The sequence below is a fragment of the Podarcis muralis genome, chromosome 10, assembly GCF_964188315.1.
Source record: "Podarcis muralis chromosome 10, rPodMur119.hap1.1, whole genome shotgun sequence".
Classification (NCBI taxonomy): domain Eukaryota; kingdom Metazoa; phylum Chordata; class Lepidosauria; order Squamata; family Lacertidae; genus Podarcis; species Podarcis muralis.
Window position 1 is genome coordinate 21,603,997 of NC_135664.1, and position 20,315 is coordinate 21,624,311.

Below are 20,315 nucleotides of genomic sequence, written 5' to 3' on the forward strand. Positions count from 1 at the left end.
ACTCAGGAGGCCGGGGGCCAGCACTGTCCGGAGACACTTCCGGGTCACGTGGCCAGCGTGACATCGCTGCTCTGGCGAGCCAGAGCCGCACACGGAAACGCCGTTTACCTTCCCGCTAGTAAGCGGTCCCTATTTATCTACTTGCACCCGGGGGTGCTTTCCAACTGCTAGGTTGGCAGGTGCTGGGACCGAGCAACGGGAGGGCACCCCGCCGCGGGGATTCGAACCGCCGACCTTTCGATCGGCAAGCCCTAGGCGTTGAGGCTTTTACCCACAGCACCACTCGCGTCCCTCAGGAAAATAGGTAGACAGTTGTAAATATTAAAACATGTTGTCTGAATGTTGTCAATGAGGCCTGTTTGTTATTTGTGAGAAACTGAGCCTGTCAAGTGGTGCGGAATGCCCTTCTTATTTTTAGATGTTTTTTCGAAAGCTTTCTCATGTGGCCAGGCCTTTTCAGCTGGGTGGATTTTGTGTGGTTGGCCACTTCCTTATGGCATGCACTGCTTTTATATTTCTCGTAACATTTATTGTCGTTTATATGTATATATATATTTTGTACACTGCGTGGATGTGTTCTACACAAGCTAGTAGTAAATAAATTTTCATATAAATAGAATAAAATAAAAGATTAACAGTTTCAAAATGACGAAGTGTTTTGTAGAGACAAAAAAACAACAACCATTATTGATACAATGATTCCTAGAGATAACAATTATAGCTATTCTAATTGTTTGATTTATATACCGCTTGCATGACATAATGGCATCTGAGCGGTTTATAAGTATAAATCTAGTTATAAAATCCATACATAAACTCCTGTAATGTGAGAGTGGCTAATCTATTCTTGACATTCTCCCAGGCACCAACCAATCTTCTTTCTCTCTTTCTTGAGCCAGAATCTGCCACCTACAATCTCACCTGTTGTTTCTGGGAAGGGTGTTTTAACTGTTTGTTGCAAACATTGTCTCGATTCCTTGCTTGCTGTAGATCAGTGTTTCCCAACTTTGTGTCTCCAGCTGTTTTTGGACTACAATTCCCATCATCCCTGACCACTGTTCCTGCTAGCTAGGGATGATGGGAGTTGTAGTCCAAAAACAGCTGGAGACCCAAGTTTGGGAAACACTGCTGTAGAGGCACAAAAGGATGCATTGTACACATTCCATTTTATCTTTTCCTCTCCCCCCTGTCTTTTTAACAGTACTTAAAAGCTATCTGTGTTAAAAGCTATTCAGAAACTTCCTGAAAACCTGTTGTAAGGCAGAAAACCATCACACACACACACACACACACACACACACACACACACACACACACTGTGTTGCTTCAGCTGTGAAACATTTAATGGCATTCAGAAAAAGGAAATGTTGGAATTAAACCAATATATTGAGTGTAGAAGAAGTGGCTGAACGGTTGCATGTGAAGCATTTTCTATTTCCACGCCGGCATTCCTTGCACCATTGCCTGAAATATGATGGCAGAGTCGATCCGTACGACACACTGTATGCATGTTCGTTATTTATTAGAGCAGTGAAAGGGAATAAATTAATAACAGCGGAAGATGCATCCTGACAAATGATTAATTGGTTTTCTAGCAACGCTGTAACTTTGAAAGAAGAGAGAAAATAGGAAACACTTTCGCAAAGGGAAAGACCCATAAAATGCTTTTTTAAAACAACAACAACCACATTTCCCAAGAGCAACATTTCTCCCACTTCTTTGCTGTAAATAACCTGCACATTTTCTGTCAGGGTTGGGGAAACTGCCCAAAGGCACATTTCCTCATAGGCGACTTTCTGAAAGCCATAAGCCAGTGATGGGGCAGAGCAACAGGTGAGACTTACCTTTGTAAAGTCACAAGTTTCCTATATACAGCCATCTCTCTTTTTAAAAAAATTATTTGGTTTTTCAAATTAAAATTTTACAGAGATATATCAAACATACATCATAAAGACAAGATTCCAAGGAATCTCTTAGACTTCCATCCTCCCCTTTGTGGGTCCTATTACAGTGGTACCTCGGGTTACATACGTTTCAGGTTACAGATGCTTCAGGTTACAGACTCCGCTAACCCAGAAATAGTACTTCGGGTTAAGAACTTTACCTCAGGATGAGAACAGAAATTGTGCTCCAGTGGCGTGGAAGCAGCGGGAGGCCCCATTAGCTAAGAACAGTTTCAGGTTAAGAACGGACCTCCAGAACGAATTAAGTACTTAACCCGAGGTACCACTGTATTAATGATTTCCTCCTGCATCTTTTATGCTGATACAAATCTTTTACATCTTCATTGTGTCCAGAATTCACCCTTAGCCTACAAGTGATATTCTAATCCTACTAACATTTTTAACTGTTTACAATGGTTATAAATTTTCCCCATTCCTTATTAAAATTTTGGTCTTCCTGATTCTGAGTCTACCGGTCATTTTAGCCCGTTCAGCATAGTCCATCAACTTCATCTGCTATTCTTCTCTGGTAGGAACTTTATCATCTTTCTATCTCTGGGCCAATAACATCCGTGCAGCTGTGGTCGCATACATAAATAAATAGTCTTTTCTGCTCCCTTGGGATTTCAGCACCCAGCCACCTCATCCAGGGGTCAGCAAACTTTTTCAGCAGGGGACCGGTCCACTGTCCCTCAGGCCTTGTGGGGGGCCAGACTATGTTTTTGGGGAAAAAATGAATGAATTCCTATGCCCCATGAATAACCCAGAGATGCATTTTAAATAAAAGCACACATACTACTCATGTAAAAACACCAGGCAGGCCCCACAAATAACCCAGAGATGCATTTTAAATAAAAGGACACATTCTACTCATGTAAAGACACGCTGATTCCTGGCCAGATTAGGCCAGATCTGGGCCCCGGCCCTTAGTTTGCCTACCCATGTCATACACCTATACAGTCATACCTCGGGTTACAGACGCTTCAGGTTGCGGACTGCCGAAACCCGGAAGTACTGGAACGGGTTACTTCCAGGTTTTGGCGGTCGCGCATGCACAGAAGCGCTAAATCGTGCTTTGCGCAGAAGCACCGAATTGCAACGTGCGCAGATGCGCTGCTGTGGGTTGCGAACGCTGCGGGTTGCAAACGTGCATCCCACACAGATCACGTTTGCAACTTGAGCGTCCACTATGCAGCCAAAAGAGTAGCATTATCACTGTTCAATGATGCATTGACTCGAGGAGGGCACAGAACATGACCTGTGATGGATGCAATCTGAGGATAGGGGTTGTGGCCTGGGAAGAATCCCAAGGGGACCCAAGAAGGGCACATTTGGCATCTGTTCCTGAGGTCCCCCACCTCATTCTACCCCCTCTGCAACCGTTTCTCAGAAACCTGAGTTCCCTGAACCAGTTCTGCCACTGACCAAAGTAGCCGCCTATTCTGTGAAATACCTCAGGCCATTTTAGCAAGCTGTACTCTTGTTCGGTGATGAGCTGCAGTGCAGTTGGAGGTGGAGCAATGTGGAGGCTTAACGGAAGGATGGGCCCAAAGTCGCCACTGTCATAGCGACTGTGAATGGCTGTGCCACTTGCAAAGCGTGTTTCCTTGACCCAAACTGTTCAAAGGGGGCATGTGTGACTGGCTAAATCATTCATAGGCCTGCAGCCTGAATATGAGAGATTCCTTCTCGTTGTTGGTCCCTGGTCGTTCTGACGCCAATAACAAATTTGCATGTGTTTGAATTTCAGTAACAAATAAGAAAGCAATCCTTCTCTCCCTCTGTCGTGCACAAACATCTCCTGTTAATAAGCCCTAAGACAAGAAATGCTTGATACATGCCCATCTTCCAATTAAAGCTTGCCGACTGAAATCTCCTGGTGCTATGACTGAACCGGAAGGTGCCAGGAATTATTTCTTCTATATCCACCCTATAAGTCAATGTGGTTACCAAACCACAAAGGTTGCATTTTTAAACACCTTTTTTAAACAACTGATATAGCTGTGGATCAGCACTCACTTTAACTATTTGCTTACTGGGTGACCTTAAATAAGACCCACTGCCTGTGATAGTGACCAAATAGCTTTTTGTAGGTCTCCTGAAAGGACACATGGGAAACCCTTTGAATGCTCGGATGTGCTGTATATATGCCAATACTATTCCTCCTAGTGTGTCATTTGTCATGTCAGTGTGATTTGTGGGATAGTGGCTAGAGTAGTAAGTTTTTTGTTTTTGTTTTTGCAGAAATAACAGTATAGTAAACCAGCTTTGATTTACTGCATGGTAAATAACTGCCTTGGGACAGCGGGTGGCGCTGTGGGTAAAAGCCTCAGCGCCTAGGGCTTGCCAATCAAAAGGTCGGCGGTTCGAATCCCCGCGGCGGGGTGCGCTCCTGGTGTTCGGTCCCAGCGCCTGCCAACCTAGCAGTTCGAAAGCACTCCCGGGTGCAAGTAGATAAATAGGGACCGCTTACTAGCGGGAAGGTAAACAGCGTTTCCGTGTGCGGCTCTGGCTCGCCACAGCAGCGATGTCACGCTGGCCACATGACCCAGAAGTGTCTCCGGACAGCGCTGGCCCCCGGCCTCTTGAGTGAGATGGGCGCACAACCCTAGAGTCTGTCAAGACTGGCCCGTACGGGCAGGGGTACCTTTACCTTTAAATAACTGCCTTGCAACTTGATCCTAAAATTATTACTTGGAATTGAACAGCCACTGGTTATATAACCTGCTATGATAGCACCAGCTGCCTGTTCTGAATTCCTCTTCTGCCCTTAATTCTTGAAAACTACCCTCTGGGCAAAAACTACCCTCTGTGAGCAGTTTTTGTCTAATTGTTTATTATCACAGCAGTTGGCTTGCATCCTGCCCATTGATTAAGTGGGTTTGGAACATCTCGTTTGGCACGGGACTGGGAGGTAGGTTAACTATACCAACATAGCTGTTATATGTGTTTGGTTAAGAAGCCAAAATTATTTTAGGATTTTTAGAGCGTGAAAATTGTGTTTTAAAACAAAAAGTCATTTCTCCCCACCGGACTAGTTACAATTTAACTCCTGTTTTGTGTTTTGCAGTATTTTGGAAGTTTGCTTGTGATATTCTGCATTGAACTGGCCTGCGGTGTTTGGACCTACGAGCAGGAAATTGCGGTAAGCGGGTAATGTACAGTGTTCAAATATTTTGATTGGAAAAAAATACAGTCGTACCTTGGTTTTCAAACAGCTTAGTTCTCGAAAGTTTTGGCTCCCGGACGCTGCAAACCCAGAAATGAGTGTTCTGGTTTGTGAACTATTTTTGGAAGCCAAGCGTCCAGCAGGGCTTCCGCGGCTTCCAATTGGCTGCGGGAGCTTTCTGCAGCCAATCAGAAGCTGCACTTTGGTTTCCGAACGTTTTGGAAGTCGAACTGACTTCCGGAATGAATTCCATTTGAGAACCAACTACAATCCCTTCTCTCTAATTTGTGCTGCCATTCTAAGCACGTTTATTTGGAAACAAAGCCTATGGAAATCAATTGAATGTTTGACATGCAATCCTGTATCGTTCTACTCAGAAGTAAGTCCTGTTGAGTTAAATGGAGCTTACTTCCAGGTAAGTGGGTGTCCAATGGCAGCCTTGGGATTCTCTTGCTTAGTGTTAGTGACGTGCGAATCTTAAGCCCAACAACTGGGCTGTAAGTCCAATATATCTCACTGGAATTCTCAGTAAATGTGTCCAGGATTGTCATTTTCATCTATTTTGAAGCATTCTAATTTGTATTGTTTTGTAAAGTGGAATGTCAGAAAGCAGTTCTGCCACGTCATTGATGAATAACCATGGATAACCCCACATATGGAGACAGGTGGCAGAATTTTTAAAATTTATTACGCTGTGCATGTTTAGAGGTGTTTTTCATTATTATTTTGGGTGTTCTACAGGGAGGAATCCTAGCAGCGAAAACAGGATGTGGGGGCCAAGTATGAGCTCAGATTAATCCTTGAATAGCAGTTTTAACAGCAGGCGCTTTTGTATGTGTAAGATTATCAGCTGTCCTTTCGGAAATGCAATTGTTTCTAAAATGTACTTAATATAAACATAATCGTTTTTTTGGATACCTGGCTCTCTGTGTCTTGCATTAAAGGTAAAGGTAAAGGTACCCCTGCCCGTACGGGCCAGTCTTGCCAGACTCTAGGGTTGTGCGCTCATCTCACTCTATAGGCCGGGAGCCAGCGCTGTCCGCAGACACTTCCGGGTCACGTGGCCAGCGTGACAAGCTGCATCTGGCGAGCCAGCGCAGCACACGGAACGCCGTTTACCTTCCCGCTGGTAAGCGGTCCCTATTTATCTACTTGCACCCGAAGGTGCTTTCGAACTGCTAGGTTGGCAGGTGCTGGGACCGAACGACGGGAGCACACCCCGCCGCGGGGATTCGAACCGCCGACCTTTCGATCGGCAAGTCCTAGACGCTGAGGCTTTAACCCACAGCGCCACCCGCATCCCCCTTGTGTCTTGCATTATACCAAGGCAAATTTTCATTGAGAAAAAATTAGCCTCACCAAAGGATTATAGGGATGTAAACCCATTCAATCAGAATTTGCAGTGAGAATGGACAAATTAACTCGCCATGTAAAAGCGACTCTCAGCACAACCCCCTTGCAAGTCTACTCACTGAGCTTAATAAGACTTAAGGGACACAGGTGGCGCTAAACCACTGACCCTCTTGGGCTTGCTGATTGGAAGGTCGGCGGTTCGAATCCCCACGTTGGGGTGAGCTCCCGTTGCTCGGTCCCAGCTCCTGCCAACCTAGCAGTTCCAAAGCAAGCCAGTGCAAGTAGATAAATAGGTACCACTGCAGTGGGAAGGTAAACGGCATTTCAGTGCGCTCTGGCTTCCGTCACGGTGTTCTATTGTGGCAGAAGTGGTTTAGTCATGCTGGCCACATGACTTGGAAAGCTGTCTGTGCACAAATGCCGGCTCCCTCGGCCTGAAAACAAGATGAGCGCCGTAACCCCATAGTTGCCTTTGACTGGACTTAACCCTCCAGGGGTCCTTTACCTTTTTTTTTTTTTCCTTAATAACTTACCCTCAAGTAAGTGTGTACAGGATTGCAGGCTCAGATTCTACCCATATTAAAGGCTTCCTTTTGAAGATGTCTTGCCCACATAAGCAGTAAAGTGCAAACACAGAATCACCTGATAGTTACAAATTATTTCATATTAATCCTGAAAATTAGTTTTGGGTGTGCAGGCACTGTCGTGTGAGGATGTTTTGCTTTTATTTGTATTGCTTTGAGTTGGGGAAATGGCACCCATTTGTAACATACAGTGGTGCCTCGCAAGACGAAAAGAATCCGTTCCGCGATTCTCTTCGTCTTGCGGTTTTTTCGTCTTGCGAAGCAAGCCCATTAGCGGCTTAGCGGATTAGCGGGCTTAGCGGATCAGCTGAAAAGCGGCTTAGTGGCTTAGTGGATCAGCTGATAAGCGGCTTAGCGATCAGCTGTTAAGCGTCTTAGCGGATCAGCTGATAAGCAGCTTAGCGATCAGCTGTTAAGCGGCTTAGCGGATCAGCTGATAAGCGGCTTAGCGGCTTGGGAAAAGGGGGGGGGGGAGGAAAAAAACCCCTGCAGGAACTCGCAAGACATTTTCGTCTTGTGAAGCATGCCCATAGGAAATTCGTTTTGCGAAGCACCTCCAAAACGGAAAACCCTTTTGTCTAGCGGGTTTTCCGTCTTGCAAGGCATTCGTCTTGCGGGGCACCACTGTATTTTCAAAAAATGGGGAAACCATTTCTCTCGCTCTGGGGGGGGGGGGAGGGAACGATTGTATTCCTCATTTCCTTTTGAGGAGCTTGCATATTGAAATTCTGTGTTACATGACCAGGCACTAGTCCTTGATTCAGATAAATGTAGCTGTTCTTTTGAAGCCCATTGAAATAAATGAAATAGGTCAGCTCTGTTGCTTTCAACAAGGTACGCACAGCAGTTCTGTACAGGTTTGCTCCCCATTGGGTGTATTCATTGGATTGTTAGGATAGCTGGATCGGGGCCACAATATATTCCATCTGTTAAATGCCATGTGCTGGAAAAAGTCTAGCGACTGTTTCCTAAGTTGCTCGTGGTCTGTGGAAAACTCTCATCATTTCTAAAACAGCAATTATTCCTATGAGCTTTTGCCTTGAGGTGGCATCCTTTCCAAGCTAGAGGTGTTGTTCTTGCATGGGGAAATAGTTTAATCACCGAGGAGAAAAGAAGCTGGCATGTTATTCGGCTAACTGTTAAATTCTCCCCTCTTATATTCCGTCTGGTACATATTTATGAAGAGAGTGACAGGTTTTTTCACACAGCTGCCAAAATATAACCGCGGCAGTGGCCTTTTCAACAGCAGCAAGTGTATTAGAAGTTACAACGCTGTGGCGTTGGCTGTTTTCTTTTTCTTTTTAAATAAAGAGAGAGAGTTCATTTGGTATTTGTACAGCACTGGGACCAAAGGAATTTCTGGCAGATCTCGCGTCTGAGAATGCATGCTAACAGTTTTCATCAGAATTCATTCCCTTGCTGTACAGATTTCCAGCGAGAGGCGACTATTCCAAATGCAACTGCAGTTTCTAAAAATAAAATAAAAAATAGATTACTTTGTTGAAATGTCAGGATGAAAATGGAAATGTAACTGCATGCTCCCTTCATCCGCTGAGTGTTTCCCCCCTTCCTCTGGGATTGTGAGGAAGGAAGAGTTTTTGGGAGCTCAGGAATAATGCTTCTTGACAGGCACTGCCTGAGGGTTGGACTTGAAGGAGACGTCATATCGGCGCAGAGGCATTGGGGGACGATTCCTCCACTGTGCCCCAGCCTCTCGGCAGGCCCCCCATGTGGAAGATGCTGCTTTTTCTCCATACCTTTGTCACCCCTTGCATGTTTAGAGCGGGCAGGTGAACAGGCAGCAAGAGTGCAGAGGAAAAAACACAAGAAACATTGGGTCAGTGTTGGCCCACCCTGCGTGGCTTTAGGTCTTGGCGGGCAAGGCTGATCCCTGCTGGGGGCTGTACACATGGGTCTGTCGGTTTTCCTTTATCTTAAAGTGGTCAATAATGCTTCTCAGGAACCAGGTTGGTTTCAGAGGTATATGTTTGCAGTTTGACCTACTTAGCTGCACACCTGTGGTCTCTTGACTTTTTGCCTAATTAAAAGGAAAGTTACTTTCTGCACTGGGTGCAGGAAGAGATATGGATGTTAGAATTCCTGCTCCATGATTGCAGTCATGGGATTGTTATCTTTCACGTGACGGTGTATGTTTTGACTCCACAAAGTGGGAAGTGACGGAGACAGGATGTTTGTGTTACTGTGTCCCGTGAAGTGGGACTATTGTCCTTTGTTCTTTTTCTCTTTGCTGTCTGATGCTAGAGAGAGAGGGAGCCATATTGCAGTGCTCCGTGTGTGTTTATATGTAAATAAAGTAGATTAGCCAAAATGCTGAGTTCTGTCACGCAAGCTGCGAAGACTCTACGTATCCCTAAGTGTGCCGGTGTTGTTTGGCATCAGTCATTGTGATGTTCGGGCAGAAGAAAGCTTTTGAAGCTCCCGAACGACCAGGAGGGAGAGAGCATGCCAGTCGGGCATGTGTCTCTACCAGGCTCCTACTCGAGTGTAGGATGAGCTCCTGACAATGATAAGATACAGTGGTGCCTCGCAAGACGAAAATAATCCGTTCCGCGGGGGGGGGGGGGAGCAAAAAAAAAAATCGCAAGACTCGCAAGACGTTTTCGTCTTGCGAAGCAAGCCCATAGGGAAAATCGTCTTGCGAAGCAACTCAAAAACGGAAAACCCTTTCGTCTAGCTGGTTTTTCATCTTGCGAGGCATTCGTCTTGCGCGGCACCACTGTAATTGAGTAATTCAAACTGTACAGTGGTACCTCATGTTAAGTACTTAATTTGTTCCGGAGGTCCGTTCTTAACCTGAAACTGTTCTTAACCTGAAGCAGCACTTTAGCTAATGGGGCCTCTTGCTGCTGCCGTGCCGCCGGAGCCCGATTTCTGTTCTTATCCTGAAGCAATGTTCTTAACCTGAAGCACTATTTCTGGGTTAGCGGAGTCTGTAACCTGAAGTGTATGTAACCTGAAGCGTATGTAACCCGAGGTACCACTAGTTTGATCAAATAACCCGAGGTATTTAGTTTGATCATATGTCTTGTAAGCTGCTGGTGAGGATGAGTGATGGCTTGCAGCGTTTGGCTGCTAACGTTTTCGAAAATAAAACTAAGAAAAGATATTGCGGACAGCTTTTTATTTCTACACTCCATCTGCTGCGCACACTCTGTGTTGATGAAGAAGTTCAACAGGGTCATGTTGTCTGCTGTATGAGGGACTGTGGTGAAGATCACTGGAATTAAGTTCCTCATCCTCTCTTCTGGCATCCACACTCCTGTGATGCAGCTATATCTAGAATAGGAATTAGGACCCTCTGAGAATAGGAGCAAGGAGCCTCTGGTCCTCCAGATGTTGTTAGACTCCAACCCCCATCAGCCTCAGCTAGCATGGCCAGTGATAATAGTCCAACAAGAGGGCCACAATCTCTGATCTTGTGTGTGTGTTTGTGTGCTGGTCCCGGGGGCTAACCGAGAGGCGAGGTCTGAGTCCAGTCCGAGGTCGAGGGTCCGGTATGGAGGCTGTCCGTCAAAGGCGAGGCGGGGTCCAAGGCGGGGAGTCAGGTGAGGTCAGGAACTCTGACAGAAGAGCAGGACAGGGTGCAGGCAGGAACAGGCTACCAACAATGTTGCTCCCACAACCTAGGACTGGGGCTGGAAGGCTTTTATCTGCCCTGAGGCATAGGATGACCCCGGTCCACAGGTGACTCGCCTCTCCTGGCCTGGAGGCGAGCACTCCTCCTGCGAGAACTTAGTTCCCTCCGCCTCTCTGCCCTGAGCCTCTGAAGCTCAGGAGAGGCTGGAGGGTTACCAAACCCAGAGGCAACCTCCTCTTCCCCTGACGGGGCTGAGAGTGGAGCACCTGCAGGCAATGGGTCCTCCATCACCTCAGGGGCCAGAGCAGACTCAGCTGGTGCCTGCACCTGAGGACCCAGCACAGGTGAGGACCCTTCAGGCTCAGGCCCCAGCCCCGGCTCAGCTGGTTCTGGAGGCGGGGAATCCTGTGCAGGCTGGGATTCCTCAGGTTCAGCCTCCGAGTCCGAATCCCAGGCCATCACAGTTTGTTTATTACAAAGGGCACTGGAAATTAGTTGTGTGATTCTGCTACATAACAACTATGAAGGATTTGATATTTAATTTGTCCTTACCTGTACGCTCTATCCTTCCTGCAAGGAGTTTATCCTATTTTACTCTCTGTTCTCAGCACAAAGACTCCGCTTCTGGTTTGGCGGAGAACTGCTCACTAGACCCGTTTGCACAACCTGCCATGTTCAGTGAATGTTCAGTATTGGTGGTCGAATCACCTGGCTTCCCAGTGCCACATGTTGCTCCTGGTTACCGACAGGTAGGGGAGCGAGGCAGCCAGGAGCTTGGTGTGGTCATAGCAGAAGCAGCATTGGATTAGCTCTGCCTGCACCTGGTTGAGATCCCCGCTGCCTTGCACCCCTCACCCCTAACCTGAAGCAAGGCATGTTGTTGAGAAACCAGCTAAGCGATTCCACCTTGCCCTTGCTATCACAGCAGCCTCTGCTGCGTAACTTGCTGTGCAAATTTCTCTGCTGCTTATATCATTCTTGCTGGGCAAGAACATGGCATCTAAGAAAGAAAGAAACCAAATTCAGCATTCTTTAACAGTGAACTCTTAAATTTATCCAAATTTCCAGCTTTGATCGGGGAATAATATTTATTTCCCAATGTTTCCCAAGCAATAGCTTTCCTCTAGTTTCCAACACAAGTTTTCACTTTTAGGTCATCGGTGAGTTCCCTGCTTTTGTCTTTGGGCTACCCCTAAACCATGAATTGCTTTGAATCCTATCAATCGACAAAAATATTCCTTCTCACCTTCACTCCATTTACATTAGAAGCAGTTTAAAATCGAGAGCAGAAGCTTTCAGATTTTTCTTCCGGCACATGTGTGAAGAGGAATAGAGAGTGTGGCTTGTTCTCGTAAGCAGGAAGCCAAGCTTTCCCATTAGGTGTGAACTCAACAAATCTCTTTCGTTTTTAGGGCAGGAATATCTAACCAGTGGTTAGATGAACTACAACTCTCATCAGCTCCAACCAGCATGACCAAGGAAGATGGGAGTTGTAGTTCAGGGTCACAGTTAGATGCTGTGAGAGACATATAACCTGGAACAAGTGTCCTTTCACTCACTATCGTTGCTATTCATAACAATACTGTTAGGTTGTGGGTGAACATATCAGACGACACAGCGATTCTTCAAACAGCTCTTGTTTATTCACAGGCCAGAACAGAACTGAACTGTAGGGTTCAGTCAGCCTGCTTATATAGAGCTCCAGTACAACGTTACTGTAACAACTTTCTAAAACTATCCAATCACTGAACGTCACTTTCGATCGTTCATTTGCATAACTATCTACAGCATCCCCCTGCTGGCCCAGGGTGAGAACTTCAGTACATAACAAATACTAAGAGAAATTCATTTCTATCAGTACCAATTATGCGGCTTGGAGTATCTCTCAGGAGTTACGGCTCATGAAGACTAAGCAACAGAAAGGGCAAAGAACAATCTGAGCTGTGCCCCATTTTGGTTTCAACTTCGCATAAAACTATGAGAGCGCCTGAAGCAGTGTCAGAGGTCCAGTCAGTGCTGGTGCTTGTACATCCTTAAGGGGGGGGGGGTCATTGCTGCATTTAAAGTCTCACTTGACACTTTTTTGGCATGTATCTGCCATGAGAACATTTGCATCGAGGATCTGATTTCTGTTAATGATAGTTCTCACAACCAGAAGTGTGTCTGGTGTGTCTAATGTCTTCCATAAGACTGAGAAACCACAAACTGGTGCTTAGCTTCCTCGAAGCAAAGTTTTAGGCCTGGAAGCTATTAGAAAAATGACAATAAACATGATTTTAAAATCCAGACTGCTTGCTGAGAGCGTGCTTGATTAGAAATTGACACAATCGTGCACATTGATTCCTCAACCTCCTTATACACCCCTAAGAATTAAACCATTTTCTCAGAATTATTATAGACACCTGCTTTTATCTTGATGCACATTTATACAAGATGTAGGGAAATGATTTTGTTCTGGAAGGTACATCTGGAGACCTAGGGATGCAGAGAAATGTACATTTTCTCATTCATGATTTGAATGACAGTTCAACACAAGAACGTCAGCCTACAAATGTGACAATCTCTCCCTCTTATTTAATCACAACATTTGTGCCATTTTGCCTGAGATTTCAAGATTTGGGTGTCTTGTAGATGCCCCGGCATTTTTTTCTGATCTCCATTCACACTTAAGATAGAGATTTTAATTCTAAGCTCCTCTTATTCCAAGTTCCTGTTTGTTAATATTGACAAAGACTGGAAGGGAGTTGAGCTGGCCAATTAACTCCATCGGCAGCTGTGACAAAAAAGAATAATTCAGGTAATACAACCGCCAGTGCTGCCTTAACGGTAGTTTCCATAGTTGTCATTTGATGTTTGGCTCTATGTCATGGCATGACATTTCATTTTCAGGCTATAATTAATATTTATTAGAAGTGTGACAATGTCCAATTTCACCCATTTTGTAGAGTAACTCGTGGCGGAATGAATAAACATCCCGTGTATGTTTCTGTTCACTATTCCACAGATAATCATGAGGTGGGGGAACATTAGAAGGACATGTTACAAAAAATCTGAAAATGTAAAGGGTGATATTGCTTGCCCTCCTCTGAAATGAGGGAAGTCATTTCTGAGCCTGTCATACGAGTTGTCCTCTCATTTACAAATTTCTGTCCACAACCACAAAGACACCATACTGGTACAAAAGACACAGTTGGTCCTTGTCAACGTGAATGGCTGGAAATTTATTAATACTAGTTCTCACCTGATGTTGTTGTTTAGTCGTTTAGTCATGTCTGACTCTTTGTGACCCCATGGACCAGAGCACGCCAGGCACTCCTGTCTTCTCTCACCTGATAAAAAGTAAAGGTAAAGGTACCCCTGCCCGTACGGGCCAGTCTTGACAGACTCTAGGGTTGTGCGCCCATCTCACTCAAGAGGCCGGGGGCCAGCGCTGTCCGGAGACACTTCCGGGTCACGTGGCCAGCGTGACATCGCTGCTCTGGCGAGCCAGAGCCGCACACGGAAACGCCGTTTACCTTCCCGCTAGTAAGCGGTCCCTATTTATCTACTTGCACCCGAGGGTGCTTTCGAACTGCTAGGTTGGCAGGCGCTGGGACCGAGCGACGGGAGCGCACCCCGCCGCGGGGATTCGAACCGCCGACCTTTCGATCGGCAAGCCCTAGGCGCTGAGGCTTTTACCCACAGCGCCACCCGCGTCCCTCTCTCACCTGATACGTTGAAACAAATCACTGTCACCTCACCTGGTTATGGTCCTTCTTAATTTCTCTTTTGCCGCCTTGCATTTTGCGATAGTGTTTGTAATGCAGCAGCTTACCATTTGCATTTTGCTTTTGTGGTTTTTATACTTTTAAACCACAGAGCCTAGGACTTGCCGATCAGAAGGTTGGCGGTTCGAATCCCCGCGACGGGGTGAGCCCCTGTTGCTCGGTCCCAGCTCCTGCCAACCTAGCAGTTCGAAAGCACACCAGTGCAGGTAGATAAATAGGTACCACTGAGGTGGGAAGGTAAATGGTGTTTCTGTGCGCTCTGGTTTCCGTCACAGTGTCCCGTTGTGCCAGAAGCAGTTTAGTCATGCTGGCCAGATGACCCGGAAAGCTGTCTGTGGACAAACGCCAGCTCCCTCAACCTGAAAGCGAGATGCGTGCCATAACCCCAGTCTCCTTTGACCAGACTTAACTATCCAGGGGTCCTTTACTGAAAGACTGAATGCTTATTGTGCTAAAAGAAAGGGAAACAGCTGATATTACCTTGAATCAGATTTAAATAGAACCAAGTTCACGCGAAGCTGGTATCATTTAAAATTGCGTTTAAGAATGGATTCCGTAGTATTGTCATTCACACTCCAGCGTGTACCAGTCTGGAAACGTTATTTCAGGATGGAGGCCCCCATCTTGAGTCACACCATCTGTTTTCATGAGAGGATTTAGTGCTTTTTTTACACGATAAACCTCCTGCTCTATAATAGTTGCTTACTTTTACGAGGAGCCATTATCACTAGTTTGCTTTTGCAAAATGCTTTCCCGTTAGCTCGCTACCTAATAAGGACAGGCAGGGCAAGGATGTCAAATGATAAAACCCATAAAAATCTGAAGATACCTGCAGATTATCGCAGGGAGGGATATCACTTGAGGAGCTGCAACAGAAATTTCTCTGCCTGGCTACCCCCTTAACATTCAGCCAACTAGGGGAAAGCTGTAATAGTTTTATTGTTGATGTGAATGTAGGAATGCAGAATTACAGAATTGAGATCAGAATTATGGGGTTTCAGTGGGCGTTTATTTTGATGCAGAATTGCTCTCTCACTCAGAGAACAGTGAAGTTGACGGAAACAGAATCATGCTGAACCTTGTTACTCAAGCCCTTACTGGGGTCATGAGAAAACAAGCTGTACACATCTAAAAATAGTATTTATTTTTTGTGGGTGGAGGGGAGAATTGTAAAGGAAATATTTCCTCACACCTATCAAGCACGCACTGCTGGGTAAGTATTGCTGCTGCTGTTTCTTTTACCAGCAAAAATAAACTATGGGTGGTATTCAGCTGTGGTTCTGTTTAGACCCACCCAGGCTAATGAACGTGACTAACTTAGCTTCATTAATTTCAATGGGTCTACTCTGAGTAGGACTTAGTTGAATACCACCCATGTGTTTCTTCCTATCAATTCTCTTCACATTTTGCGGATCATTTTATTAGTGTGTTTTTCAGTCAGGTCTTTTACTGGATAAATATTCATTGTAATTGATTCCCTATCATCCTAGTCAATTTTATGCGCAGGTGTTGTGGTGGTGGTTGTTATTTTGCACAATTCTAAACGAGAATGTATTGCTTTCCTTCAATGAAATATCAAATATAGTCAATATTGGAGAACTGTTTTTGAGAGGAAAGGGGCAAACCTGATGAGGTTTTTCCTCTTCAGCCTACAGAAAAGGGAGCCATGGAAATCCTCACTGTGAAAAACGATGGACAACAAGCTTGAACTTGTATTCAGAAGCATACTGCAGAGCTTAGACATTGTGCTAGTAGCTTTATCCTTTATGAATTTCTCTCATCCCTTTTTGAAGCCATCCAAAATGGCGGCCACCACCGCCTCCCCGGGGAGAGAATTGCATAGCTGAATGAATTTTGTCTGTCCTGAGTCTTCTAACACATGGATTTATGTTTCTGTGTTTTGTCTCCCCACCCTCAGGTCCCTGTGCAGTGGTCAGATATGGTCACTTTGAAAGACAGAATGACCAACTACGGCTTGCCTAGATATCAGTGGCTTACTCATGCTTGGAATTTCTTTCAGAGAGAGGTAAGTGGTCGAGCTGATACTAAAATAATACAGAACTACAGCAAAACAAAAATACTCATAAACCGCAGATAAAACGTTAAAAAATACAAAACCAAGTTGATCCATTTCCCCATAAATCTGAAATAAAGATACAAAAAAAAAAACAAAAAAACAGCAAGAAAAAACCCCAAACAACATCCCAGCCCCCTTTAAGAAAAAAACCACACCAAATAGTTTGTGTTTGGTTTTAATGAATTAGTATAGAAAAGGGAAGTGAGAGCTGGACCATAAATAAGGCTGATTGCCGAAGAATTGATGCTTTTGAATTCTGGTGCTGGAGGAGACTCTTGAGAGTCCCATGGACTGCATGAAGATCAAACCTATCCATTCTTAAGGAAATCAGCCCTGAGTGCTCACTGGAAGGACAGATCCTGAAGCTGAGGCTCCAGGCCACCTCATGAGAAGAGAAGACTCCCTGGAAAAGACCCTGATGTTGGGAAAGATGGAGGGCACAAGGAGAAGGGGACGACAGAGGACGAGATGGTTGGACAGTGTTCTCGAAGCTACAAACATGAGTCTGACTAAACTGCGGGAGGCAGTGGAAGACAGGAGTGCCTGGCGTGCTCTGGTCCATGGGGTCACGAAGAGTCGGACACAACTAAACAACAACAACAATAGAAAAGGGAACAGTAGCTCACTCTCTTGTCCGCTCATGATGAACAATAACCCTGAAGACATGCATTTATTTGTTGGAAAGAGCAGCCGGATTAAGGGAGCAATTGCAACACCCTCTTGCCGGCTGCAGGGTTTAATGAAATGTTGGGGTCTCCAAAGTATTTGTAGACCTGTTGTGCATGGTAGCCAGAGCAGAAGGTGGAGGATCAGGCAGATTGCTGTGCCGCCACGGAGCTAGCAAAGCAGTTGAGCCCCATGCCATCACATAATGGAGACTGCCTTGGCATCCATCAGTTTCCAGCTCAGGGCTGCCTCCACACTAGAAAACCCCACACAGGGATCATGCCAGAGACAATTCTGCTTTCCCCCACATTTGGTGGGCAGAAGGGGGCAGTTCTACAGCAGCCCACAGGGAACATGATTGACATGTCAGTCCCTCCAATCCCACACCACCCAGTTAAAAGAGGGTTTGAATTGCTGTGCCACTAAGTTATGCTAAGGACAGGCAATAGAAATAGAACTGGGCTGGATGAATCTCAGGCCTGACCTAGGACTCAGCTACACAGCTGCAAATAAAACGTTTTAAGTGTTTTGTAATGTGCAATGTACAAATGCGACACTAGATGGTGAGAGCGAGCTATGGCAATTTCAATGTATTTTTTAAAACTCCCCCCCCCCCCAAAAAGCGTTTTCACAGCGTTTTTTTAATATGTGTATAGATTCCACCCTAGGGTGGGGGAGTTTAACGTTCATAAGTTAAAGTGAGAAGCTTTCCCACAAAATGAAAAAAAGAGCTTGTCAGAGATTGCTAATACTGACTCTAGTGTGAAACTTGAATGTCTAAAGTTGGATTTGAGGTGCAAGTACTGTGTTTTGGATTGTTGATATATTAAAATGGCTAGTTTTTGTTTGTGTTCAATTTATTGCCTCAAACTTATGGTGAGAACAGCCCTGGTTTTGTATATTTTTGAATCCTTGCTGAGGGGAAACACAGCGCTGTTTGTTTGTTTTTAAAAAGAATGAGCTATTCTATAGCGAAAGCATGGAAGTGCACAAGGTAAAAGCCATTAATTCTAGATATATGTTCAGGAGCAGGAAAAGAACACTTTAAATGCCTGTCATTCTCTTGCCCTGGTTGAAATCTGAAATCTATCACTGTTGCACAGATTTCCTGTTTATTTAAGCGTTTCCTGGCCACATTTGATGTCTGTATTTGTTTTAGAAAGCACTCAATAGACAGAACATAGAATTAACAAGTTTAAAGTTGCACTCCTCTAAAGCTATGCAAGTGTGAGAAGAAATAGCAGCTTTTTATGAAGACAGAATGAAAGAATTCTGGTTTGCTTAACCTGAAAAATTAACTTCCTTTCTTGCACTCGGGTGAGTGGATTTAAAAATGGAGCCACTAACGTCTTCATCCAGGAAGCTCAGTTTCAGAAATAGCTGTGGGGAGTACTTGTGGGGAACTGCTACCGTGATCAATAATTGAGAATGTATCTCATGATGCTTTGCTCTAACTTAGGGCTGCCATTCATCCAGAATTTCCAGGACATATCTGGAATATGGCAGTTGGAGATAGTGTCCAGGCGAAAATTGCTGAAACGTCCTGGAAAATCTGGACGTATGGCAACCCATGTCAGAATTTCCTTAAAAATACAGTGGTACCTCAGGTTACAGACTCCGTTAACCCAGAAATAGTACCTCGGGTTAAGAACTTTACCTCAGGATGAGAACAGAAATCGCCTGGTGCCTGCGCGGCGGCAGCGAGAGGCCCCATTAGCTAAAGTGGTACCTCAGGTTAAGAACAGTTTCAGGTTAAGCACGGACCTCCAGAACGAATTAAGTTCTTAACCCAAGGTACCACTGCAGCGCAGAATCTTTTTCTTCTCCTTCTCCTTCTCCTTCTTCTTCTCCACAGCTTTTGCGTCCGGATTTTCACTTTTTGAAATATGGCAACCCTACTTTAACTGGAGGAAACCTCCGTCTATCTACCAGTGTTTACAGAGACTTAAGTGAAAATGTGCAAAAGTGTTTTACCCAAATGCTCATTCAGAAATTAACCTGATCCTGCTTTCCAGTGAGCAAAATGACATTGCAATACAGTGGTACCTCAGGTTAAGTACGAATTAAGTACTTAATTTGTTCCGGTGGTCCGTTCTTAACCTGAAACTGTTCTTAACCTGAAGCACCACTTTAGCTAATGGGACCTCCTGCTGCCGCCGCGCCACCGGAGCACGATTTCTGTTCTCATCCTGAAGCAAAGTTCTTAACCTGAAGTACTATTTCTGGGTTAGGGGAGTCTGTAACCTGAAGCGTATATAACCTGAATTGTATATAACCTGAAGTGTATGTAACCCGAGGTACCACTGTAAATCGCATTTAAGTCATACTTAAGCCACTGAAATAGATGGACTCAAGTTAGCCATGCATACAGATTTAAATGGGTTTACGCTGTGTGTGACTTTGGCTGCAATTCCACCATCTGGTACAAGATTTAGATTGGGCAGACAAAGACCTCCACTCACTTCCATGGGCTCAGCCGGCCTCTCACTGGCCTCTTACTGTTCACTGGTGGCATCCCTGAAATAGGGTGTTTGGGAGGGTGGGAATGAATCAGCCCAGGATCCACTGCATTGGGTCCAATCCAGACCCAACTGATGCTCCATCCCAAAGCTGGCTCAGGAAGAATGCAACACCTTCTTCCAACACAACCCCGCGGCCAAGACCTCCCTGGTTGTGTCAGGGCGGCTAACATCAAATATAAAAACAATTGATTAAAATACAACTTAAAAACAGGATTTAAATACAACTTAAATTGCAGCCAATTTAAGTGGCGCTGTGGGTAAAAGCCTCAGTGCCTAGGGCTTGCCGATCGAAAGGTCGGCAGTTTGAATCCCCGCGGCGGGGTGCGCTCCCGTCGTTCGGTCCCAGCGCCTGCCAACCTAGCAGTTCGAAAGCACTCCCGGGTGCAAGTAGATAAATAGGGACCGCTTACTAGCGGGAAGGTAAACGGCGTTTCTGTGTGCGGCTCTGGCTCGCCAGAGCAGCAATGTCACGCTGGCCACATGACCCGGAAGTGTCTCCGGACAGCGCTGGCCCCCGGCCTCTTAAGTGAGATGGGCGCACAACCCTAGAGTCTGTCAAGACTGGCCCGTACGGGCAGGGGTACCTTTACCTTTAAATTGCAGCCTCATCAAATCTTCACCAAACATCAAATCTTC

General features: G+C 45.4%; 1 protein-coding gene across 3 annotated transcripts in view; it reads left to right on the plus strand.

Annotated features, from left to right (window-relative positions):
* The window catches only part of TSPAN12 (tetraspanin 12), an 88,866-nt gene that overhangs the window by 61,425 nt on the left and 7,126 nt on the right, over positions 1–20,315 (plus strand). For all 3 annotated transcript variants that reach the window (XM_028746038.2, XM_028746035.2, XM_028746037.2), the window contains exons 5-6: positions 5,014–5,088; positions 16,333–16,440. In XM_028746038.2, the coding sequence (XP_028601871.2) occupies positions 5,014–5,088; positions 16,333–16,440 (183 nt within the window). The remainder of the gene's footprint in view (positions 1–5,013; positions 5,089–16,332; positions 16,441–20,315) is intronic.